General features: G+C 39.0%; 1 protein-coding gene across 2 annotated transcripts in view; it reads left to right on the top strand.

Annotated features, from left to right (window-relative positions):
• Positions 1-27,753, top strand: part of sgcd (sarcoglycan, delta (dystrophin-associated glycoprotein)) — a 137,937-nt gene that overhangs the window by 40,860 nt on the left and 69,324 nt on the right. For both annotated transcript variants that reach the window (XM_077547434.1, XM_077547435.1), the window contains exon 2: positions 8,136-8,306. In XM_077547434.1, coding sequence (XP_077403560.1) covers positions 8,205-8,306 — 102 coding nt within the window. In that variant the 5' untranslated portion in view covers positions 8,136-8,204. The remainder of the gene's footprint in view (positions 1-8,135; positions 8,307-27,753) is intronic.

Raw genomic sequence — 27,753 nt, 5'->3', positions numbered from 1 at the left:
CTTCCAGAAAACCTTCCAGTGCTTTGCTCGTGCCTTGACTTGTCTCTTTCTGACTCGCCATCACTCACAATCATGCGTCTCCTGACTTATTACGTTCCAGTGGCTTCTTCTCTCTTCATTTTTTTTTTCAAAGAGCAGAATTTTGCTACTTTTTCACTGGTCTCGGCTTCCCAATTTTTATTGACTCTTGGCCAAATATGCTGTCGAGTTGGTGCAGTTGTTGTTAGTCTATTGAAAGCGCAACTCAAGGTGACTAAACCAAACGTGAAAAAACGTCAGAGAGGGTTGACAGACAAAATGCTAATTAACAAACGTGGCCTTTTGAGAATTTCAGAGGTTTTGATTTAAAAAGTTACGAAGAACAGACTTGAAAGAATCTGCTTATTAACATGTCTATCACAGTCGACTTTTGGTGAGAGAAGCGGGATCCACACGAATATGACAATACTGCACCGTAAATGAATCAAAACAGACCACCCAGTAATAAGTTTATCCAGGTTGACTTTTGGCAAGAGAAGTGGGGTCCACTTGATGAATAGTTAAACAAACCTGCTAACCTTTGCTTTGATACGCATGACACAAGGGCGGCCTTATGGTTCAAAAAGAGTCCACTTGGATGAATGAACCTGAAGAAGTCTATCCTAGTTGTATTTTGGAGAGAGAATCGGGATACAATTGATGAATATTGTGGGACAACAACAGTATTCCGTTTGAAATTTGAAGGCGTAATGGTTGTTTTCACTTGAAAGTAGTTCACTTATTGAAGCTGACTTGGCAAGAGAAGTGGGATAAACATGAATTTTTTTTAGGCATAAACTATCTTATGCTATGAAATTTGAAGGCACTCATATTATTAAGATGGGTATACTTGATGAATATAAAAAATACACTGAACCAACACAATTTTGCTTATAAATAGGAAAGTAGTAATTGGTCTCAAGAATGTTGAAGTGATGCATCTCGACTGACAGACAAGCTTTTTGTGACGAGGGAGGAGCTCAGATAGCCAGGGTTGTTTGCAGAAGTATGGCGAGTCTTCGAAATTGAATCTGTAAACGATGATTTTTAGGATATTTACAATTTAAATTATAAACAGGCAATTGCATTTTGGTAGGGTTGTCAATACTTGCCTTTTTTTGCTTTTTGCCTCAGGGCTTTGTACATAGCCCCTTAAAATTTTGAAGAAAAAAAAGCTTGTAGTTAGTGTATTTGAATAAATATTTTAAAATGCCAATATGATATCATTCTTTAAGGGTATAGCAACTTAGGCTACGGAAAACTCTACTCCTCATTGTTCCAAATATTTTTGTTTTGTTTCAAGGCTTGTTGCAGCTACAGTATTGCGACAGTGGCCTTTGCCCTGATGGAAGACGATTCCATCACCACTTTCGCTCTGTACCTCCACCTGATATCGTTTGTGTCACCTTGCGACTCTCCAATCTGCAGCCAGGCTGTCCCGGCCTCCCGTTCTGGATGCGTCCAAATCCCAGATAACGCTCTTAATACTCTCACACTCTCTGCGGCCTCAACACTGCAGGCATCCATCTTAAATGTTTTGGGTTTTTTTTGTCAGCTGGGCCTTTCTCCAGCAGATAAATGTAGCCCGGATTTGAGGATTAGCCTCTTTTCAAAGCGGATGCAAACCTCCCAAACTCAGAGTTGAGACGCTTGGATTTTTTAACGGCAAAGCTATCGCACTGCCGAGATCGTTGAATACACTCGATGACTCCTGTTTTATCACTCGTCTAGTGTTCATGAATAGTTTTGTGCCAATTTTGAGCTAGCGTCTCAGTCTTAAATGTAAAAGGACAGAAAAAAAGTCCTGTTGTTCTAAATCATTTTTGGACTGGGGTGGGTGGGGGGTCTTTGTGTATGTGTGTAAGTGTGTATATATATATATATATCTTTCAGTATATTATAATCATAATAATAATAATATAATAATCTTCTTTTCTGTCCAATATATATATATATATATATATATATATATATAGATAGATAGATAAGTGTGTGTATATGTATATATATATGTATATATGTATATATGTGTGTGTGTGTGTGTGCGTGTGTGTGTGTGCGCGTGTGTGTGTGTGTGTGTGTGTGTGTGTGTGCGTGTGTGTGTGTGTGTGTGTGTATGTATATATATATATATATATATATATATATATATATATATATATATATATATATATATATATATATATATATATATATATATATATATATATATATATATATACACATGCATACTGGTCTTTATCTGCTTCATAATTGTGAAAAATCATTAACATGATCAGTGTTTTTATATAAATAAATGTCATTATTAATATCTAAGGCCGTCACTAACAAATCTTTTTAGAATTGATTATTGATTATCCTACCAATTAGCCGGGTAATTCTCCCGCTCCTGTTTCGAGGCAAACATTTTTTGTCAAACAAACAATTTTTGTGGTCAGTTTAGCTGATTTTCTTTTCAGGTCATTATAATAACATATCAAACTGGTTGCCCTTCACACTAATCAGGAGCCAATAAGTAGCTCTCACCACGACTGGCCTCTCAAAATGTCAAAAGCCATTATTCTTGACTGTTCCACTTCTTTATGGCCATCCGCTTCTTCCTTGACAATCACATAATGTTTTTGTGGTTCCATAGAACATTTACCCTGTTGAAGTTCCCTATTAAGAGCTAAAAATGAATTTACAAATTTCCTGGTTTAATTCCCATGAGAAGTTTCAGTTTCCTCTTTTTCTTCTGCCAAACTTACAGATGAGTCGACAGTCCACACTCTATCTCCTTTGTCCCCTGTTGTTTTCCCCCGTAAACAAACCTTTGGGGACCTTTTACATGGCCAACGAGTCCGTTCACGCATGCGAAGGGGGAGGAGCCGCATTGACATGTTACCTTTTGCCGAGGCCGCATCTCCATCTGCCGTTAAAGGTCAAGCCATGACTGAATTCACGCCGCGACGTACGTGTGTCAGGAATTGGAATTGCCCCGGGTAGGAGGCGTGTAGGAAGGGCACGGGAAAAAACACACACCGGAGATTCTTCGGAGAATGTCGACATTGAAATCTTTTCGAGATTTACCAATCAGAAGAAGAAAAAAAATTATGACTTTTTTATTCCCCCCATATTTCTCTTGAGACTCTAATGAGATGTGGTGGCTTAAATGTAATGCAGTAACCACGGAATCAAGCCAAACATCTTAATTCAAACATAACATACAACAGCACTGGAATATATATCAACTTTCCTGCTCATTAATAGATTTAAATTGTTGGTTGGGAAGAAGCTGCTAAACATGTCACCTACCGCTGCGTTCCAGCAAGTTGCCCTCATTAGTGAATATCGCTTGATGCCCTGCGTCGTCTCCTGGTGCGGCGTCAACTTGAACAAATACATCCTAGCTCAAACAGATGCCTCAATATATTCTCATGATAATGATGGCACCTTGATTCTGACATTTGTTTCCATCATATGTCGTGGTTGTTTTTAGAGGGAGGCATTTATTGGAGGGAGGCTTTTATTTGTACGAACGCCAAATTGTTGGAATAATATTAAATTGCGTTAGAAGTTATGTCAAGTGAAGTGGAATTGGAGGGAGGCGTTTATTTTTCCAAAGGGGGTGACCCACAAGGTGGTTAAATAGGGTGTGGCATTTATTCGAGGGACTCTTGAATTTGATCTTTTTTTTTTTCCAATTTTCGTCAATAAGGTGGAAGCTATTGTGGTAACAATAGGGTCTACGAACCAAGACACAATAGTTCTGGAAAAGGCTGATGTCTATTTCAGGGAGGCATTTATTTTTATTCATTGGAAAGACACACCCAGTGACTAACTGGGGAGTTTTTTTTTTTACTAGACCTTTATTTTTCTGTTACATTTATTTGCTGTTACTGTTTCCTGATGATGGAGAAAAAGCAGGCTTCTATTCAAGGGAGGTGTTCAATTTTCACAAGTGACTAACTGTGGTGCATTGTCAATTAGATGAGCATTACCGTACTAACAATAGAGATTATGAACAAAGACACAGCATTTTCCTAGTGCAAAGACGAAGGGCGGCTCTTTGATAACCTTGCCAGCAAGCTGAATCCTCGTGGTATTTGTTCACAAATACTACGAGAATCCATCTTGTACTGCTCCCGCTGATACATTCGCAACCAACCTTTTTTTATGTCGGACCAATCAGCCGTTGTTTAGGGCGAGACATGCAGCTGTGACAAAACCAGGAAGCGTCTACGCCGGGGCAAACAAACAAACCGACGAATGGACGCTGCAATTAATTCTGTTCTCGCAAAATTGCTCACCGTTTCCTCGTTGAATGTTGAACAGTGAGAAGCGCTTCGTGCATTTTTACCTGGTAAACTTTTTCATCCGTTGCCGTAATTGGTCAAAACAAACGTGCGCAAGATGCTGAATGGTCCAATCAGCTCGAATTATTGTACAGAATGTCCCACCTCTCCTGAGCAAATCACGTAGAGCAGTCCCAGATTGATAATGTGAAGAACTCCCTTGAGTGAATCACAATCATCAATCTGGCTTTAGCTAGGTTATGTATTTGAGGGAGGTGTTTATTTTTTAACAATTGTTTTTTTCCCCCAAAAGTGTGTTTTATGTTTTTTATGTCTCAAGTATACTTTGAAGTTGGGAAAAATACTGCCAGCAAACTGAGATGATTATATTTAATACTTTTTAGTTTTTTCTATTTGGGGGAGAGAATGTATTTGGGCTTTTGCAAACGAAAACCTAACAACCAGCTCATAAGCCTCGGCCACTCACCGAAAAAAGCTTACCATTTATTTCTGCCTTTTCACACGACGCGATTTTCTGTTTGTTGGAGGCGTAAAGGCCGCCATTCAGCTAATGGACGCTTGTGTGTGAAATGTAACACGTATGTTACAGCACTCCAGGATTTGGTGGCAGGATTTGAAAGCGAACAGATGAAGGAGAAATGGACTCAAAGAAAAAGACCTTAACCTTTATGTTTACATTTTTTTCCAGTCCGCCTCAATTCATCCTTGCCTCCATTAATTTGGAAGTAGGAGTGACATTAATGGCCGCCAGTTCGTGGTCAGTGCCGCCTACCTGCTTAATTAGATGAAGCAGGCCGTCGCTACGCTCATTCTGAAGTTATGCACATTAAATGCAAACGTTGGCATCTATGCCTCCCCTCTAATCGTATCAGCTGGCTACCACTACGAGTCTTTTTTTTGACCCCATGGATTATAATGAAGGAGCTACCGTATTCAAAGTCCATCATGTGTATCGTGTATACTTTGAAATAATGGTTGAGAGTGCTCTGGTGTGTATATTAGGAGGAAGGCCTTTATATGTGTTGTTTAGATTAATAACCAATACTGTATTTTCTCTATGTTGTTCCAATTAGTCGCCAGGTCGGGGAAAATAAATACCTCATTCAAATATTCACCCTTGTTTTCTTCCTTAGCAGAAAATAGATAACATCAAGTATCTGTATCATGGTCTCTAATAGATGCATTGTTTTATTTAATTGCAGGGTAGAAAAAAATAAACACCTCCCTCAAATATTCACCAAACTTTTCCCCATCATCTCAAAATAATAATGGTGGGCACTTGTAAAGTGGTCCCTTCTTTAATGGATGCTGCGTTTCAATTAGTCAGAGGGTAGAGTAAAAAATTCATGCCTCCCACAATTAAGCACCTCACTGTTTGTAAAATCTCAGGAAATAATAATGGCTACTAACTGTAGTAGTCACAAAACAGGCAGTAACAGAAGTGTAAGAAAAATAAATGCCTCCCTCAAATAGACACCTTCCTTTCCCCTACCACAACAAAAATTGTTAAGTGTAATTTTTCTCAGTTCATAGATGCTATTGTTCCCACGCAAACAAAAAATGTGGTCCGCTCAGCTTGTAAAGTAAATGCAAGCCTCCCTCAAACGCCTATAAAATTAATGCTAGTAGCTGTTGACTCAATAATTCTATTGTCAATATTATAGTGGGCCTTCAATGAGGCGACACGGCAATTTAGTCGCTGATGAAACCCGAGACAAATAAATGCCTCCCTCAAATAGATGCCCTGTCAAGAAAAAAAATCGGACTGTGACTGTTGTTTAGGTTCATAAACTCTATTGTCAGCATAATAGACACTGCACCACAATTCTTCGTGTGTGCATCGTTCCACCTAAATACAAATAAACACCTCCCTTGAATAGATGTGTAACTGAAATATGCTGTTATTAGGTGAGATTATCTAACAGGTAAAAAACAAAAACAAAAAAAATCACAAATACACCCTGCTCATTAGTAATTAGTCAAGGAACTACCCCTTGATTTTACCCTCTTCACGCCTCCCCGCAGCATCGATTTTATTTTTCTCAGCATGAAAAAGGAAGGGCAAGTAAAGTTCAGAAGCAAGAAATCTTGACTCCTCCTCCATTTCCTCCATGCCGGCACATGCTAATTTCAAGAGCGGGAGCCCCAACTCAGGACCCGGCTCGCATACAGTCTTTTTAATTTCAGCCCGCAGCAGAGCGGCGCCACCCTTCATTAACCTGCCCCAACCTGCTCGTTAATTCACACTCCAGCCCTAATTAGGCAACGGCATACGTGTGTGTGTGTGTGTGTGTGTATCTCGCTGTGTGTGTTCTTCAACTTTATATTCGGAATAGAAAAGAAAGAATTTCATGAACTTTGAGCCAAGAGATGGATTTTTTATCAGCAGGACAGAGTCTGGGTGTGTGTTGGGGGTTTCATGAAGAAAGCAAGAAATGTCAATTAAATTGAAGAGGAGGTCTTTGGGGAGAAAAGTTTAGGCTATCAGGGAAGGTTCAGTCTGAAATTAGTCTTACCTCGCTGGCCAATTAAGTGGCTCATATACACAAACAAGCATTCACACTCACATTCACACCGATTTTATTTAGATTTTAATCAATTTTCTTTCAATTTTTATTATTATTTTTTTTAACAGAATTGCCCTACCTAAATTCTCTTTGAAGTGAAAGTAAATGTCTTGTGAATTTGACACGTCAAAGAGGACTAAAAAATTTGAATGATTGAAAATATCAATAAAATGAGGCTTCAAAATCGTGAAAAATAAAGCCGTTGTCTCTGCTCCTCAACGGTGTGGGTGTGTCAGTTCAATGTGCTGAAACCACGCCCCACTGACAAATGGATGCTACTTCATGTAGCAGCTAATTTTTTTTTTCCTGCGCATCTTTACATGTTTGAGCTGAGAAAATATATCCTCTGTTTTTTGTAATATATTGCACTAGGTCATCGCGGGAGTTGCCACTGCGCAACGAGAGCAGCTAGCAAGCTAATTGGCTTCCGGGGCTCCTCCTGGCCACCAGACGGCAGAAGGCTCCTTTAAATAGATAAAGACGAGCTGTTCCTTAAATAGGAGCATCCAGGGAAGGTGCATTTTCCGGGTGCAGGCATAGCTAGCTAGTCAGCTATTGCATCCTGCAGTGGTAGAAACAAAATCGTTTTAGCCACTCCTAAAAAAATTTAATAAAAAAAATACAAAAAATAAACCTGAAATGGTGTGGGGGGGATTGTTGAAAGCTTTAGCGCCATTATGAAGGACTCTATAAAAGTTACATTTACAATCTGCAATACTGCACCGCACTTTTTTTTATTGGCACTACGAATCTGTGAAATGCCAAAAGTGAAGCGTGGAGAGTCTCTATCATGGAAATACAGTCAATGAATGGAACCAAAAGCCTTTTTCTACACGTTCCCCTACCTTTTCTACATGTGCAAAGGTCAATTAACACATTTTCTTCTCTATTGTCCAATTCAGACGCTTTGTTAGAACTGTGGGTTTTTGCACGGTAGAAATGTGAAAAAGGGCTGCGGCATGACTTTTGTTCTAAAGGCCGGCAAAGTTGCGCCATCAACTTTTTACTTTTTATAGTCAAATAAAGCAGCATCATCACAACAACGTCACGGCTGGTGACTAATTGCCATTTTACTTTTTCTAATATTCGAGTGGCGCCTGCAACGTTGCTAATTGGCTAAATCACAGTCGTTTAACACGGAAACAGTCAAGCTCGATGACCACTCGGGGAGTTGAGGCCGCCGGCCAAGCTTCTTTGTGACTCCCTTTTTTTTTTTTTGCTGATCCGCTCTACTTGTCGCCTCTCTTTTCCAAAGCGATGACGATGGGAGGCGAGCGGCGGCGGACGACTGAGGAGTCGTAATGATCATGTGGCCCCCGAGAGGATGATCAGCTCAGCGGCGGCCCGCCCGGATCGCTCAGCCGCCTCGTCTCAGGTGATTAGGGAAAGCCCAACGGACGCCGACTCAGCACACTCGCACGCTGAGGTGAGCTCTCTTTTTTTTTTTCCTGTTCTTTTTCTTTAAGTCTGCATTCTACTCTGGAGATACGCAGCTTATTTCTTACAGTGTGTTAGTCGCCAAACATTGGGTATGGCACTATAAGACTTGGTTGTATAGATAAGTTTGGGCATTTGTAAAAGGTACTTTGGGGTACCAACATGTTATGGTAGGGTACTCAAAGATAGAGCTTGCTATTAGGAGTACCAAAATATTTTTTTTCTCCAGTTATGCACACTACACAAGGGTACCAAAATATCAGAGTTTTGCCTCGTTCAATTAGGATAGCAAAGGAAAGGAAAAAAGTACCAAATAAAAAGCATCCATTTATCTGATTTCATAGATAGATGGCATAAATGGTCATATTTCATCGAATGAATAGAGTGCATGCTGAAGCTAAAATAGTTCACCTTTTCCGCCGTTTTTTTTTTACTACCAATTTGTACCATTTTCTATCATTTAAGACCATTCTTTCCCACTTTCCCAATATGACAAGCACAGTAGTTACTCAACCTGCCTCAACCTGAAGCATTCACTTTTCAATCTTCCGAATGCCCGCAGAAACAAAAAGCGCCTCAATTAGATCCATTACTGCACTATTGGGGGCATGAAATTCACTGCGGAATGATAGTTTGAAGCATCTGAGAGTGAATATCGCAGTGATAGAATCGCCGTGCTCGACGTGCTCCATGAATCCGAGCCGCCGGCCAATTTGACATCATTGAAGTAATTAGTCGCCGCCTTGTAAGCGGGCAGGAAGCGGCCTCTCCAGTGAATCAAGCCAAAGGCGCCGGTACGCTGCAACGTATTATCATCCCACCACGGCATGAAAAGGGATTTTTCAGGTGTTTCCCGAGGCAACCCCAAAAAATGGATTTATGAAATCAAACTAGAAGGCGCAATATCAAAATCTGTCACGTCTGCTAGATTTGTAAGCGTGTATGTATCAGGCTTGCTTTTATGGTGTACACGCTGTAAAAAAAAAAAAAAAGACAGATTGAACTGGAAACAACTTTTGGCAGCTGCTGGATGTTTCCTGCTTCTTTAGGATTTGCTGGCTCCCTTTACAAGCTTTATTTAAAGGTAGGGTGACCAGATTTTCAAAAATACAAAACCGGGACACGAGAATTTCGCTGAAAATGAAATCTACAGCAAATTTCACCACATTTAATCGCTAGTCAATCTTCCTCAACGGGGTTGCTAATGCTAAATGCAGTCTTGGTTGACAGTTAAACAGCGTTAAATACTCACCATTATGCAACTTTTTTTGCTCTGTCCCGATAGCTATTAGAAGCTGGCTGTGACATTGAGCTTGTGCCGGTCTCGCATTGCAAACTTGCGTAGTCCGACCGGTGAGTGGAGACCTCAGTAGATAGTAGGACTACATTTCCCATGATTCTTAGATGCAAAACCAGGAAGTAGTTAAAATTCCGGTCGATGTATGCTATTCATTAGATGCAAACGTGAATTTGGAAGTAAATAGGAATGAATTTAACAGGTAAAACCATATAAAGGGAATTTATCGTATCAATTGCTATGACAACTGCGTGATTGATATAGACATGGTAAAAAACAAAAAACAGACAAACAAAACGAGGTTGGTGAAATCCGCCAGGACGTAAGACGCAAGCTATTCACAAACTTTTTGGGAAAGCTGTCATTTGTTGAAAAAGCTAATAAATAACGTATTAATCGTTCATTGACATTTTTGGGATTTCTAACACCTAGCAGAGATTTAATTGATTTGATTTGATATGTTCAACTGCTTAGCATATGTTGATCTACATTTTATTAAATTATTTTCTTTAGTGGACATATTTCTGTCATCTTACAGGTGCTTGTTTTTTTCCCCACGCTCTTGGCTTGTATCATCAGTAGATGAGATTGTGTTTGCATGTTTACATCAAAGAAAAAGAGAAAAAGAAATTCGCTGCAATAAGTATTTGTCTGGTCTGTAATGAATGTAAAGTGGTTTCATTAATTCATGCAAATTTAAGCAAAAAAGAAAACACAACAAAAAGCAGCAAAGTCTGTAATTGATTGCTGCTTGTCAGAGATGAGATAATCAGCCCGCTCTGGCTTGCTCTGTGGTCCCGTTGACACCTTCGGGAGCGTTTAGCTGAACAACACCAAATCAAAGTCTACTCGACAGTCATGAGGAGAATTTGAAGTGCGGGCTGCAGCCATTGGGACAGGGATGGACAACTTAAATGCTGGAGGGAGTGACACCATTTTTCAGGAGTACTAAAGGGGGGGCCACTTAGGACCATATGACAATTTAATATATTTATTTTATAAGAATCAACTAGCTTTGAATTGTACTATTATTGCTTTTTATGAGGCTGTTTTTTTTGCGCACTAGGAGTGTCATGTCTGGGAAGATCTGGCTTTGGTTGAGGGCCCTGAGTGGGTTCCCGCCCTTCCGCGGGTTGACCAATCCGGGCCCTCAGCCACTTGTGCCTGGCCCCAGGTGTGGCTAGTTACCCAATTAGTGTGGGTGTATTTTGTTCCCGGGTGGTGATCAGTCCGTGTGGGATCATTGCCGCTTGTCACGGTCAACCCCGGAGTTCTGGCTGTCATTTTGATTTTTGTACTTTTTCAGTTCCTTGTTTATTTTATACTAACCCAGAGGTGGGCATTGAGGGCCGATATCCTGCAGGTTTTGCATGTTGCCCTTCTCCAACACAGCTGATATATGATCAGCTCATTAGCAAGCTCTGCATAAGCCTGATAATGATCCTGTTGATTGGAATCAGCTTGTATTGGAAGTCAGAAACCTCCAAAACCTGCAGGACTGCGGCCCTCGAGGACCGAGATTGCCCACCTCTGTACTAACCAGTACCCTGGTTAGTGTTTTTCTGTACAATAAAGTACGTCAGTCTAACCCGCACTCCTGCCGTGGTTTTCCTGCCTCCCTGCACTTTGGGTCCTCTACTCCACACGCCGCTCCGTGACCACACCGTGACAAGGAGCAGAAAATGACCTGCACCGAAACTGTCGCTAACCTTTTTACTTTTATGTTTGTCCTGCATAGCAATCAAAATCCACCAAAAAATAATAGGCCTACTGACAATGTAGTAGGGCTGGGCGATATGGACCAAAACTCATATCCCGATTTATTTTTGGAATTTTATAATAATAAATATTGAAATTTCAGTAAATAGTGGCTAAATCAAATGAATAAATAATAAATGGGTTTCTTCACCTGGTTCATGTAAATGCTCAGTTTTGATTTCACTCGAAAGACAATTTTCTTCTTCTAAGCCACTTAGCAGCAGTCAATCCTTGCATACCTGCGATTCGACATTGGCTTACTTGAGGATTTTTTAATGTTTCTGTTTTTAGTATTTTTTTTATTTCTATATTTCTTTAGTTGTTTTCTCTTTTTTGTGACTTTAGCTTTTAGATTTATTCACCACCTCCACGCCCAACCATTTTTCTCAGTTTTCGTGAAAAACGTATATAGAATTTTTATGACAGAGGCCCGATCATGTGATTATCAGCTGAAAAAGATCGGAATTTAAATTTTCTTAATTTTTAAATTCAAGAGGAACGTATTTTATTTATTTATTTATTATTATTTTTTATCTGAACTGCTGCTCGTTTACAGTCATATAAAAGGTATCGTGTTGGGATACCTTTATTCAAATATAAAAATATATATATATTAAAAAAATAATTAAATACTCAAAATTAAGAGACCTGGACTTGGATTTGGGCGCAGACATTTTTTTTTATCAGCTTTTTAAAAAGATTTCATTGAGGTTTGTCATTTAAAAAAAAACACATTCGATTAACCTACCTTGCCAGTTTTTGTAATGTGGCAGGAAACCAAACATGCAAACTCAACACATAGATTGAAGTCAAGGTTTCCCATCTGTGAGGCCGACTTCTTACCCACAACACCACCGTGCCATCCGACTTGAACCTGTAAACTGTAGTAAAATGCTGCGTTAGGTCCAAGACCGCCTATTTTTAGTATCGGGATCTGAAATCCCCTTTTTTGCCTTGAATTAATTTCACAATGGAGAAAGTAATACCTTACCCCTGCACACTTCCAAGATTCTGCTCCCAGGACATAAATATTGACACATCTCTTCCTGGATTTAATATTTACTCGGCGTGTCTCGGGCGACGTCCCGGCACGCGAGCACACATGCCCCGCAGCCTCTGTGTTTCTGCCAGTCGGCTCTTTGTGTGTTTTTTTTTCTTTTTCGTACTTTTTCCCAGAGCTCCCACTTCATATTTTATCGGCTTCTTTCTGAAAGCATTCAAACAAGCAATCCGCCGCCGTTTTTTGTGCGCGTCAAAAGCGGAGTGGAACTTTTACCTACTGCATTGTTTAAAGGAAGCTTTTCGTAAATATTGATGCGAATGTGGCCTGGGAATGGAAAAATGCAAAATATGACACAAGTTTGGTCAAAGTTTTTTTTGCGTCCTAAACATCCTCAAACGCTGCTTTAACAATTTAAAACAAAACTCGCCAAAGCGTGCTTTCACACAGCCATTGTGATTTCCCCTGTTAGGATAATTCAGGGATTTTGTATTTTCATCTATTTTATAACATCAATGATGCAATTTCAACATTTTTTGTCCATTAACGGTCGGTCTGTTACCAAGAAATGGAGCTGTCAAGTGTTATGTGGCACTTCCAAAAACAGCCCCAAAAAAAGTTTTGTGAAAGTTTTGTCAAGTGTCAACAACTTTGTGAGATTTACTTCACTCTACCTCCTTACTTTTTGACAGTAGTGAAGAAAGTGAGCAAAAAAAGTCTGGGCTGGAAGTGATGGCAGCTGATGCGGCAACAGAACTCAGAAGCTCTCCTCATTCTTTGACCTTCTCTCACGTTGTTAAAAATAGCCCCGCGACGACCGACAAAGGCAAAAAAAAAAAAAGCCTCTGGCATTTTAATGCACTCCCCATGTCCCTTTCTACACAATAATGGCCGCCTGAAAAATCCTCCCATGAGGCCTTATGATAATAGGTGCATATGCGACGTCACACTGACACTAATTAATAGCTACACCGAACGCCAGTGCGACGACCTCCACACGTTTCCCACTAGGAGCAAATTATTTAGCATTGTGACCTTTTCTTTAAAGAGGCACAGACTTACCAGATTAGAGCTCATGGAAGGATATCTTCAAGGGCTCACCATTATTGCCATTGTAGCCGTGTGGTTGAAGAGCTGCCGCTTGTTTGAAGAATTGCTTCAAGCTGAAAATTCTGTGAACTTTTCATAAAACTGCTGCCGCTTGCGCTTATTTTTTTATTTTTTTCATGGCAATCATCCGTGCAAGCGTCTTTACGTAACATTTTGCAAGAAGAAGAAAGCTCTTACGAGAAGGGAGAGATCAGCGTTTTTTGACCAAAACGTCAAGCATTCAGCTTGTGTTAGATTTTTTCGAACGCTAAAAAAATGAGTGTTACGTTGCCATTATGCTGAAAGTGTGGGGAGGGAAAAAGAAATTGCACAACCAGGAAGTTAAAACTGAAAAACGATAAAATAGCCATTGGTCACATTTTTTCCCCTTCTTTTTTCCCCTTTTCAGCCTCCGTAGCCTGTTTCATATTTCGCCTGGGATCGCCGGGATGAAAAAAAAGAACCTTACATAAGACATATGTAAGCAGAAATTGAAAACTTTCAAAGAGATTGACATCAGGGTTATTTTAGTTATGGAATTTTCATTCTAGTTAGTTTTTATTTCGTGTTTTTAAACTTACTATTAATTAGTTTTCAGGATGGTTCTTTTAGTTTTTATTAGTTTTAGTTTTTTAAATGTTTAGTTTTACTTTAGTTTTAGTTAGTTTCAGTATTAGTTTTCTTTTCTTTTTTCTTAAATGTGTATCACCTGTGCGCAATATTTAATAAACACCATGGTAAAATGAAAAGAGTAACGCATTTCTTACCTAGCGTTGCAATTCGGCTGAGTTAAATGAAAAAGCAGGCGAGTCAATGGAGCCAAAAGTCAAGCGGGCAAATTTGTCGACCAGGATTTGACGTCATCTGAAGGTGCTTTTCTATTGGCTGCTGCTAGATGACATCACTTCTGTGTGACACGCTTTCAAACGTCTTTATTCCGGTTAGTACTGAAATAAAAATGCTTGCAATCACATTTAAAATTATCCCCAAAGGTTCATGTATTAAATTAATTACCAAAGACTAAAACAAAGGACATTTTCACTATAATTATAGTTAGTTTTGTAAATGTAAAATGTAGTTTCAGTTATTTTTCGTTTTTAAAAAGCATTTTCATTTTTATTTTATTTCGTTAACGATATTCTTTTTTGATTTTTAGTTTTAGTTTTTTCTGTAGTTTTCATTTACTAAAATAACCTTGATTGACATGAAGGGCAAATCAAAAGACTGACTTTGGAAAAAACATTTTAAAAAAATTGTTATCATGGTCATGAAAATCCTAAAAAGTTATGGAAATTGAATTTTTTTTTTCCAGGTCATTAAAAACAGGGGCGGAGCTATGTTGGTGGTCTGGCCTGGCCACCCCACATCTAGTGGAAAATTTTCCAACTGTGCTGCCATTTTCACATAAGTGCAGTATTCTTTGATCACATGATACTCTGCCATAATATGTGTATATTAACTGTAATATTTAAAGTATAAAAGCAACATTTAGAATTGTGACGAATTTGACTTTTCATGTGTAATGTCGGTTAATTTGATTGAAATAATACATTTCCTATAAAGGTTTGGAAAAGTCATGGAAAAATACTGCGTGGATAATATTTAAAATTAAGTGCAATGTCACGTTATGTATTTGGGCAGACATTTTCATGTGACGAGCTAAACGGCTAATTGAGAGGCAACGTCTAATATCGAAGCCACGCGTGTTATTTGCCTTTCTAAATATGCCAACCGGTAGATTTAGATAAATATTTTTGAACGCAGGCAGATTTCCAGCTGGGTTTCCTGATGTATTCGCTTAATTGCAAATGTGCCGCTACGACGCCGACGCGCCCGCCCCGCACACACTACACCGCACACCACGCTACACGCTACACACACTCGTGCTGGTAGACCAGCTGCTTGCTGAGCGGAGGGAGGCGCAGCCGTTGAATTATTAAACGAATCAACATATCCCGCGCTTGTGTGTTCATGTGAAATCGGTAATGAGGCCGCAGGAGATGCGTCCATAAGTTGTTACACAGTCGTACTGTGTCTCCATTTGTCCCGGACTGTGTTAAAGTGTGCGAGTGTCACGACTTTCGTTCAACTCCCCGTCCGCTCCCGCTGGATAACAGCGTTCATCATCGGTAATCTCACCAAACCATCGGGTCCGGGGGTTAATATGATTTTTTTCTTCAAATGGTAAATACTGAGTCACTGTTATGGAGCCAGAACTTAAAAATTAAACTTAAATGTGCAAAAAAAATTCTGGCATTTGCATGCTCGTCTTTAAAATCTTGAAAGTGTGATTAAAGTGTGTATAATTTTCATCAAATATTTTTCAAAAATGCATGACCAAAATTTCCTTGAAAGTGGCCCCACATTGTGTTCCTTCTGGTGTGTGCGTTTTGGCCACCAGGGGGCAGAAATTACAGACAAAAACTCCAACAAGCATTCTTTGCAGATGATAAAGAATCTGTCGTGTGTTTACTATGTGACTCATCTCAAAGGCGTTTGATCAAGTGCTTCCACATCACACTCCTCCGAGCAAGCCTTTTATGAGTCTTTTTTTGAGCACTGGAAGCAGAAAATGACCTCCCCTGAAACTGTCGCTAACCTTTTACTGTATGTAGCATGTAGCGCGCTAATGAGTATCTATGGAAGTCTGCATTATTTATAAGATGTCTGCTCATCGGTGTTCCCCCGCAGGCTACATCATCATCATTATCGACGCCCAACCCTTATTGGAGCGCCTCACAACCCTGCCTAGGGTGGTCCTTTTTGTCAGCCTGGGTGAATGACTTCTTTAAACCGCAAACCAGTGGAGGCTGAACCAATTATGCGCAAATTATTATAAATTCATTACTGTTTTTACCTTAAATTATGGCTTGAGATAAATAAATGCCTCCCTCAATAGACCTTTTTCACCCATCAGGGACTAAATCAAATAGAAGCTTTATTCATCTCAGTGACATGCCAGAATTGGAGTGTTAAACCCCTGAGCCCATTTTAACTCTGTTGCTAACCAAAACAGCAGCATAGAAAGATGACGAAGGAAGAGATGGACATTTTTAGTGTTCTAAAAAACGTGTGTCTGTCCTTTTGATTTAGATAAATGGCTATTATATATTATCATGTTTACGTATTTAACCACTAACAGGAACTTGTAACTTTTTTTAAGCTGCTCTAAAATGTTTATAATATCCTTCAGAAGCCACAAGATAAGGCTGTCAAAATAAGGCTCCTCAACCCCATTTCAATTGAGTTTCTTGTCCCCTAGATCTCACAAAATGGCACCAAAGCACCGCTTTTATCAGGAAGAAATGCCTCAACTCACTTCAACATAGTTCATTGGAACCAAAATACCACATATTGGCAGCAAAGCACTACTTTTGTCTAAATGAGGCTCCTCAACCCCATTTCAATTGAGTTTCTTGTCCCCTAGATCTCACAAAATGGCACCAAAGCACCGCTTTTGTCAGGAAGAAGTGCCTCAACTCACTTCAACATAGTTCCTTGGAACCAAAATACCACATAATGGCAGCAAAGCACTACTTTTGTCTGAATGAGGCTCCTCAACATAGTTCCTTGTCAACAAAACACCACAAAATGGCATAAAATTCCTGCTTTTGTCAGAGGCTCGTCATCTTAGTTTCTTGACACCAAGATAGCACAAAATGGAATGGCAGCAAATCACTACTTTTGTCAGGAAGAAAGCTCCTAAATTTAGTTTCTTGACACCATGATAGCACAAAATGGCACCAAAGCACGCTTTTGTCAGGAAGAAGTGCCTCAACTCACTTCAACATAGTTCCTTGGAACCAAAATACCACATTATGGCAGCAAAGCACTACTTTTGTCTGAATGAGGCTCCTCAACATAGTTCCTTGTCAACAAAACACCACAAAATGGCAGAAAATACCTGCTTTTGTCAGAGGCTCCTCATCTTAGTTTCTTGACACCAAGATAACACAAAATGGCAGCAAATCACTACTTTTGTCAGGAAGAAAGCTCCTAAATTTAGTTTCTTGACACCATGATAGCACAAAATGGCACCAAAGCACCGCTTTTGTCAGGAAGAAGTGCCTCAACTCACTTCAACATAGTTCCTTGGAACCAAAATACCACATTATGGCAGCAAAGCACGACTTGTCTGAATGAGGCTCCTCAACATAGTTCCTTGTCAACAAAACACCACAAAATGGCAGAAAATTCCTGCTTTTGTCAGAGGCTCCTCATCTTAGTTTCTTGACACCAAGATAGCACAAAATGGCAGCAGAGCACTACTTTTTTCTTAGTGAGGCTCCTTAACTCACTTCAGTTGAGTTCCTTGTCACCAAGATGTCACAAAATGGAAGCAAAGCACTACTTTTTTTTCCTTTTTTTTTTCTTTTTTCGGAACAAAACTCCTCAACTTACTTCAACATAGTTCCTTCTTTGTGACCAAGATGCCAGTAAATGGTGGCAAAACACTACTTTTTTATGGCTTGACAAAATGAAGCTAATCCACTGCTAAAAGATGGCTCCCCTCAATCTGCACTAAAGTAGATAAACAAACGATGCGCTGTTATTCTGCTTATGTGACAAAGCGCGCAGGCCACAAATGCATAACACTGATCAAGCAGCAGATACACGCACACACATGCACACACTAACACTCACGCACACACACACTCGTTGTGCTTATCGGCAGACTGCAGATCACCTCTAAACTATGTTCATTTCAGGGGATGGCATCGTCAATAGCACTTGGGCTCCGATTCACTTACACACAAACGCACGCACACACTCGCGCTAGTACACACGTTGCCATTCAGCCGTGTGCAAATGAGTACGTTGAGTGCATTTCTCACCTTGCAAGAAACCCGAGCGAAAATCAATTTGCGGCGAGAAGAAGAAGCGGTCAAGGCTGCAGTCTCCAGTTCATGTTTTGGGTTTGCTTTTAAGTGACACTTAATTGGAACAAGATATGTTAAAGTGAAGTCAAGTCAACATTTTTGTTTACGTTATGTTGTATGCGCTCCCACGAGTGTAAACGCGGCATTGTGATGTGGAATATGAACAAAGCAGCAAAATCCACACGTTTAAATGCATCTCAGGGGGCGGCCATTTTCTCTGCCACTTCCTGTCGATTGAAAATGGCATCACAGTGCTTAAGGGCTCAACTTGCAAACGGCGAACATGATGGTAATTTTTGTGTTTTTTTTCCCCTTGAACTTTAAATATTAGGTTATTATTTTACATGACACTTTTCCCTTGCATTTTTACCATTTTATTTTTCTAATTATATGGATTTTTCTTTTAATATTGCAATTTTTTGGAAGGTTATGTATCACAAATTTTACAAGACAAAATTATTATTTTTAATTACAATTTTTGGGGGAAAATGTTGCAAATTTATTCTCCAAATAAAATAAAAACGTATATTTTTTCTTGTACAATATGTTCTCTTAAAATTGCAATGTTGTTATCATGTTCCAACTTAACTTACAATACATTGCAGCTGGGTTTTAGCCTATAACTTTTTCTGTTAAAATGGCATATTTTATTTAACTTTTTCCCTGGAATAATAAAACAAAGATTTTTTCCTGTAGTATCAAAACTTTATTTCAATATTGCATCTCCTCCCTTCTAATATTGCATTTTTTTTTAAATCACAATAATACAGTTTTTCTCAAAATATCACAACTTTGTTGAAATAATAGTGACATTTTCTTTTGCTTTTGCCATTTTATTGTCTTAAATATTTTTTTCTTTTAAAAGTACCATTTAATTCTCATAATATTCTAAATGTTTTGTAATATTGAAAACTATTTCCTGTAGAATTTTTTTTACACATTATTTATGCCTATTTTCTTATTTTGAAAAATCCTTTTGAAAAGAACACCATTTTGTATTTACTGTATTTGTGTCCCCGAAAAAAAACTTGTTCTTTAAAGTAAAAATAAATTACATATATACATATATATATATATATATATATATATATATATATATATATATATATATACAGTATATACACTGTATGTGAAATAAGAGTACCTAAAGAAATCCACATAAAGCTTATTTTCAGCGCTTATTCACTCTGTAACTGTTGCATTGTTTTGCTGTGTCGCTCTTGCGTCTCTTTGCTGACTCATAAATGATTCATTGGCCTCTTAAGACAACATATTTGACAAGCGCTTCCTGGGAGGCGCGGATACAAGCTCCCAGCTGTGATCTCGGCTCTTGTTGCACACGTGGCTTCCTCCTCACCTTGCGCTCTGCCGCCGTTTCGGATCAATGGAGAAAACACTCAAAGAAAAGCCTTTCCGTGTCTGCTCTCGTCGGGATCTCGCGTCGCGTTGGAGTGGCGGGACTGTCGGAAGGTGTAGTCGTTATGGAGCACGCGCTTTCCTTGTTTTGCCGCAGATGCCCTTTTGTCTGGTGTATACCATTGGGAAGACAAATCAAGCTAGACGAAAGGCCAACTAGAGAAAAAAAATCTTCCCAAATACAGTAAAACAGTGGTCCCCAACCTTTTTTTCACCACGGACCGGTTCATATATGTCCACAACTTTGGCGGACCAGCAACCCAGTGGGTTGGGGTTGGGGGGCTGCTTGGCTGTTTGTCGGCTGATTAATAAAAGGCTACGACAAAAAAGTCCACTACCAAAACAAGGGTAACAAAACGCGACTGAGATAATTAGCATCTTGACATGTGTCAAGAGTCCGTCGTAAACAGAGAGAATCTGGTCACTTTTCAAAATAAAATATTTTTAAGCCTCGGCTAATCAATTAACCGGAAGTACAGTAAGTTTTTTTTATTCTTTCATCTGTGCGGCCCGACGCGGCCCGATCCAAAGGTGCCCACGGCCCGGTACAGTTCCGCGGCCCGGTGGTTGGGGACCACTGCAGTAAAACACAGGCATCAGCCTAGCCTAGCTACGCTTTTATTTTGAAGTTGTTGGTGGCAGCGCGGGTGGGCGTGACAGCTGACTTGACTCGTCTTCTCGACTGGAAATTGGATAGACGGAGCCCAGTTTAAGTATAAATTGCGTTCACAAACTGTCATCACTCACCAACAATCATGTTCAATCGCAATTAAAGCTGAAACGGCTAAAAATTGATTAATTAAGCTGACATTGTAGAACGTGGCGCCCGTTCTCACGACACTTGAAAGAAAATACAGTTTAATGCTACATATAGTTTAAATGTAGAAAAAATATGCCGATGATCTAAAAATGAAAACCAAGGTGGTTGATTATTAAGTGAAATGTGTTATTTCCTCTTGTGAATTCATCTTTGGGAAACTTACATAATACAGTACCCACATAAACTGGCTGGCTGTTTTCCAGGCTTTCTGGTGGCTTTGAAATTTACATTATTTTTGTTTTGTGTTTACGCTCCTATTAGCCTGAAGGGACCTAGTTTTAATGCTCACATTTGGTGCTCCATTTGTGTGGGATCACATGACTTAAGTTAGCATGGCTTCATCAAGCTAGAGTGTATGCTAATCAATAATCACGTTAAAATGCTAAACCAGGATTCTCTGTGATCGCACGTTTATTCAGCGTTGAATATTGGCAATGGTGTTGAAATCTCTTGGGCGGGGGGTTGGGGGGGGGGTGAAAGCAATGCAAATGAGTTAAATTGGGTTACATGGGATTTTCTGTTACATAAAACATTAAAGCGTATCAAATATTCATAGAGTCTAATACAATTATTTTCAGCAGCTGGAAGGAGTTTGCGCTTGGTTACGAGCATTTTGAGGAGGACGAAGGGTGTTCCTGACAAAGTATTTTTTGTTTTTCCTCATAAAGTTTGACTATTTTTTAGGGAAGTTACTCTTTAAATTGACAAAAATTATATTAGGGTTACTTTTTTTTTCTTTTATTACAATTTTATTCTCATTGAATGAACATTTTTATGTCATGCAATCTTACAACTTTGTCGGATTTAAAATTGTATTGTAATTTTATAGCATTTTATTGTAGTTTTATGTCAATTTTCTTGTGAAATTTATGTAAAACTTTTTTATATTTGTAATATAATCTCTATATTGAGACTTTATTTTATGTTTTGCCTCCTGTTAAGATCCTTTTCTCCCAAAATGATTTTATTTGCAAAATCATTGGACTTTTTTCTCTTCAGATTTTATTGTAATTTTATGCCACTTTTGTCATAACTCATACTTTTGAGCTTTTCTTTGAAGATCATTTCCCCCCCAACTTTTCATAATCTTTTGACTTTTTTCAGTAAAAACTTTCTTATAAAAGTACTTTAATTCAATATTTTCTATTTAAGTTTTTTTTTCTCCATCTACTGTATCTACTTATGATAGACATGCCTACCAAATGTCATTCAGTGAAACTGCTTTTGACCCATGCAATGCCATTTTTCACATTTGAACCCCAGATACTAAACAGCAAATTGAAAGACATTTTGTTTTTATGTTTGTGGAGAACGGGCGAATCACAATTAAGTCAACTCCACAAGGTGTGAGTCTTGCCCAAACAGTGTGTCCACACGTCTTAACGTGTGAATGAATTCACCATTTTTTGGAGCCACCCATCGGGAATCCACGGGTAGCGATGCAGGACACTCGTCTGCATGTAAATCTAATTTGGCGGGAGTTGTTTAATGTCAGCCCTCTGGCTCCGTTTCATTGACTGACTTTGTCTACTGCTATTCATCATCCGTCTTTCCGGCTAAACTCCCCGATGGAACTAAAATGAAGAACAGCACATTCCCGCCATTGTAGTCGGCGTCCTCCGTTGGAGCGCGGTGATGGAGACGCAGTGGGATGGGAAAAGGCACTTTCATTGAGGAGGTTTGGACAGATTGCATTGTGGGTCCTCTGGGATTGTGGGGGAAAAAATGTGAAAAGAGATCAAATGAAGCAACAGTTAACGTTGACGTATTCCACCACGTAATAAGCGGAAAATGTCATTTGGCGCCAACTGAAGCCTCATGTTGGTGAACTGAAAGATACACTGGACGTTGGAAAAATATTTTGAACTGCTCTTGTTTTGTGGTCTCACTGTATCACGGGTTTATTTTCGCTATATCACGTGATTTTGCGATGAGTTACGAAGACTCCTGTAGCATGCTAACGCATACAAATTACATTAATTTTCTTTGAGTTTCCTAAATAGTTGGCACAAATGACAGTCTGCATCATTTTAAAGTATATAGTGCTGTCATTAGCGAATAGTTTTAGAATCGATTACTCTATCAATTATTCAATCAATTAATCGACTAATCGGATTAATTTTAATTTTGCAATAAAGTGTGTTACCAAAAGCTAATTTTCCCTGATTAATCTTTATTAAGCAGTGATTAGTGTTTATTTCGTAGTTCGTATGCATACAGTGATTTTAATTTTTTATTTTGTTAAAGTGGGGTTGATGTTACCGGTTCGGTCATTGTTTTCCAAAGTAAAATCAGATGTTTGAAAATGTCTTATTTTGATTAAACACAGAAGGTAATCAGTCTTCTTTCATGAATGACTACAGAAATAAGTGAACAATTATCTTGGATATGCCGAAACCAAGTGATTTGGACAATTTTACATTAAAGAATGTCTCCAAACGATTAATTACTAGATCATTAAAATAGTTGTTGAATAATTTGATAATCGATTACTTGTCGATTAATCGATTAATTTTGACAGCTCTAAAAGTATAACCCAAATGTTTTTTTAAAAAACAGTCAAATGATGACAGTATTTAAAATAAAATAAAATAAATAAAATTGGCTGTTCCATATTATTCCGCACAACAGTTTTATTTGTTATTATTTATTTTATTTATTATTTATTTATTTTTATTGTTTGTAAAAAAAATATATATATATATTTTAACTGAAAATCGGCATGTGTTGAATTTGCTGCATTAAGAAGTTATGTTTACGAAAATTAAAAGGACTTTCGCATTTGTTGCATCAGTTTGATTAGTGAGTTTATGGAGAGTTAATGCTTGGATGTCTTTGCTGTGAACTGCCTCTAAAGTCGGCAGTCTGCTATCTTATGGCTAACATATAAAGACAAACACCATAGAGCAGTTAACAGAAATTAGCATATATTTTACATTCATTATGAATTTCCGTATAATTGTAACAAAATTATTTGCAGCAATCTTTTGAAAAGTTTTTGGGATTATTCACCTCCTCCATATCCCTCGTTATAAATTGTTTAATACCACCAGCCGTCACGCCGCTCAACCTCCGCGGCCCTCGTTAATGTCGCCGCCACCCGTAGCTCATAATTAACGGCAAACCCGCGCCACACCTTTGCCGTTTCATCAGCATTCTCCCCATGTTTCCGTCGTCGCGGCCACCCGGTCGCCAAATTACCTCGTGAGCCTCTCTGGGAGGAAAGTGCGGCGTGGCGGCGGGGCTTCCATTTCACGGCCGGCAGATGGCGGGGGGGGGCGGCGGCGCAGTGATCATTAACCTGCCGGGCTTGTCTCGATGCACACCTTGTCGCTTTTCATTTGAAGCTCTTTCTGCATTTGAGGCACGCAGGACAACTGTCACTTAGGGATGGTGACTCAAGTCCTTGTGACTCAAGTCCATTGTTCTGATGATGTGTTTTTGCAACTTTTGTAATCTAATCAGATCATCTTCTGTTGTGGGTCAAACTCTTTTGGAGGCCAGATGTTGCGTTCCCATCTCTGTGGTCGTCATTCCTTTTCCGGCCAATGAGGTTTTAATAGAAAGCTCATCAGATACTTACAAGAAGTACTTTGTTTTCACTTCCTACATTTTAATGATGGCTTTGACTCCATGGCAGCCTTGAATCGAGCAAGCAAACCTGATATGTCGACATGGCCGCTTCCCAGGAATAAACCTCGTTATGATTAATTACGGTGGATTTCTGCTTACGTTGCGCATGCAGCAGGAAGGACATTGCGACTCATCAAAAATGCAAGCGAGAGAGGAAATGTCAGCAGAAGCTTTTTCCTGGTCACTGACACTTGTTGCTAGGAAGAATTCTCGGGCTCAATCATAGCTACTAATGATCATTAAAGGTGCATTGTGCCGTTTAAAAAGGTCCTATTAAAGATTTTTCTACATCATGCATGGTCCACCAATGCTCAGATGAGTACGAAGAGCCCTAACTGTTTTACTCTGACTGCATTTATCAGCATTTATCTTCCATTTATACTAGAGTGTGCGGACCCGCACACTCCACAGTGTCTTTGGGGAAGGGAGGGGTAGAGGGTGAGTAGCGGACATGTGGCGGTGTGCTAGCATTAGCCTGTGGTGTTAGCTAGCGTACGACACTGCAAGCATAAACGGCTAACTTTCCACAGTTGGGATGCTGCAGTTACGCTTTGGGCCAGAGGTGGCAGTCGCGAGTAAAAAAAGTGGCAAACTGCACAAAGGTCCTTTAAGAAAAAATAAAAGCTACGCAAACAGAATTACAGCAAAAACAGGACTGTCAAGTAAGAAGCTAAAAAGTAACTACTAGTAACTAGTATTTGCATGTTGAACGATGCCATCTTAAAAACGATCAATTCTTATGGTACGATAGATTCAGCTAAATTCTCAAACTTGTAATTTTTTTGGTTCCGTATTTGCGGTCTCAGAGTATCCTGGATTTTTAAATCGTTGTTTCATATGCTAGCTATTCCATGCGCAGACTTGCTAATCTGAGCTAACAACAGCCAACTTGTTTGGTTATTCCACTCATCTGAATATATGACTGGATAGCCAAAACTTTTGAAGCCGCGCGGCCGCCATATTGCTCCTCCCAAGCAAGGTTTCTCGGCATACGATCCAATAGATTTACAGTATCGAAATTGGAGACTAAACAGCATAATTTATGATGTTTTAAATTTGTTAAACATAAACGAGAGGACTTCAGACATTTTACAACTTGCCTTAAATACATGTATAAATTATATACTTAATGATATTTACAGTATATATTTTATTAAAGAATTATAACTGTAATTCTTGCCTCTCTTAAACTGCTAAAGAAATATATTTTTGTGCAATTGTACGCATCATTTTTATTTTGTACGCTTCCCTACTAAATCCTCACACAAGATAGAGCCTCCGAATCAAGCTCTACTTACTCTGTCGACATAACGAGATTTAAAAAAATAAAATAAAATAAAATAAATTATAAAATTTAAAAAAAAATAACACGCTCCAGTACAAAAAAAATTCGCATTCTGGCTGAGTGGAATCCACTCATTGTTATCGGAGCGCTGTGGCGTGATTGCTCCATTATTTATAAGAATAATTGGTTCCTAATCATGAAGTATATCAAGTGGGGAATAAGGGAGAGGCTGGTGATTTTCAGACAAATGGAAAATATGGATTTGCTTTTTGGAATAAACTACCTGTTGTGCGGCTGCTCCTGCTGGGATTGGACGAGAATCTTAAGACGCCACTGGAGAGATTCGGTTTTCCCACCTCCTTTCACAACTTCTTTCTCTCTTTAAGAATAGAATTTTTTGGGGGGGGGAAGAAGTGGGGGCTAATATAAAACGTCAAATAGGAGCCATGAGTAGGCTGTAGGCTATAAAATGTAGCCTGCTACGTTAGCTTCTTGCTAGTCACAAACAATATCTCATTTTGTTTAACAGTGACTTGGATGCTAATCATTTTTCTTTTGCGTTTGTGACACCACAAACTGTGAAACACCAAAAAGAAAGCTGAGTAATCCATCTACAGAAGTCTGTACTGTGGTTTAACCAGTGTGAATATTAAAAACACGTCAGCCAGGAAAACATACTTGACAATAATAAACGTCCACGTGCTACAATGAAAATCTATTACAAATCTGTGATTATAGCAAGGGAACACTTTGCTTGGAAGCTTCCAGAAGAATCCGGCTTGCAAAACAACAAGTGGAGTACAGTTCGAATCAACTAAGAATCTGTATTTATTCATGATGACATCTGTGCCACCCTCCATATTCAGCTGCTTTTGCCTATAAAACCCCCCACGGCCACCGCCACCGCCACCAGCATCAAACCTGTCTGGGTTTCTAATTGGCTGAGAACAAAGCAGTATTTTTTATTTATTTTTTTGCTATCTGGGGTATACAGTTCTATACCCGACAAAAACAACATTCAGCACATTTGTTGTGTATTTGCACAGCGGCGCCAGCGCCCGCAGGGACGCCGAGCGCTGACAGATGAGTGATGGAGAAACAAAACGAGTGTCAGTCGGCGTAACTCACACAAGTGCAGCGACTGCGCTGGCGGTAACGTGCTGGCCGCATAACAAAGACGAGCGGAGGCACGTTGACCGCGCGACCCCACGGGGGAGCGTGGCAACAAAACAAAATCAATCGGACTAATTAGCGCCCTTCCTTTTGATATCGGCGGCCGGAGCTTTTGGTACCTGCGCCTTCTGGGGGGGATTTATCCGACTTAATCCACCTTAATACCACCACTATCACCTTGCCATATTAGAAACCCTCAATTAGGGATGCTCGGTTATGAAGAAAATATTAATCACGATTAATTTGATAATAATTGCAATCAAGTTTTTTGGTACAAAACAAGGAAATGTTTAAACGTATAAAAAATATTGAGACAAATTTCTTTGATACACTAGAATTATAAGGGGTGGGAATCTTTGAATGTCTAACGATTCAATTCGATTCCGATTTTTAGGTCTGTGATTCGATTCAGAATCGATTTTCGATTAAGAACGATTTTTGATTCAAATTGATTTGATTGACAATGATTTTTGCTTCAATCTATAGACGTGCAAGGAATTGTAATGATCTACTCCAGTCTGACTCGCTAATGCTAATTAGCACACTACTCGCGTCACTCATAAAGGCTCCACGCTGGGAAAAAAAACTTTTATTGGAATAACTTGATCGTGACTTTTTCCTTCTACTCTCTAATGTGGCTACAACTTAACAGTGTATTAGACCGTGTGGAACTACACTGCCCTTCAGTGGCCAAACCGGGTACAACATGAAAAGTGCTCCAAATAAAGACACACACAAACAAATGGAAGACAGTATAAAATATTTTAAATAAAATCGATTTTGGGACATTTAAAATCGATTCTGAATCGTACTAAATGAGAATCGCAATTCTTATGAGAATCTATTTTTGGGCACACCCCTAATAATTATGCAAGGTTTTTTTGGACCAAACAAGATTTTTTTAAATTAGTAATTTTAAAATAAAAAAGGTGTATATATATATATATATATATATATATATATACATTTAAACAACTCAAAATTAGTATTAATAATCTTTTATTTTTGCTTACAATTATGCCGATTTTGAAATTGTGGAGTGTAATAATTGAAATTGTAATTGAATTTTGATTAATTGCACAGCC

Source organism: Vanacampus margaritifer, chromosome 16 (genome assembly GCF_051991255.1).
Source record: "Vanacampus margaritifer isolate UIUO_Vmar chromosome 16, RoL_Vmar_1.0, whole genome shotgun sequence".
Classification (NCBI taxonomy): domain Eukaryota; kingdom Metazoa; phylum Chordata; class Actinopteri; order Syngnathiformes; family Syngnathidae; genus Vanacampus; species Vanacampus margaritifer.
The sequence above is the reverse complement of the archived record's forward strand: the minus strand, read 5'-3'. Positions and strand labels throughout refer to the sequence as shown.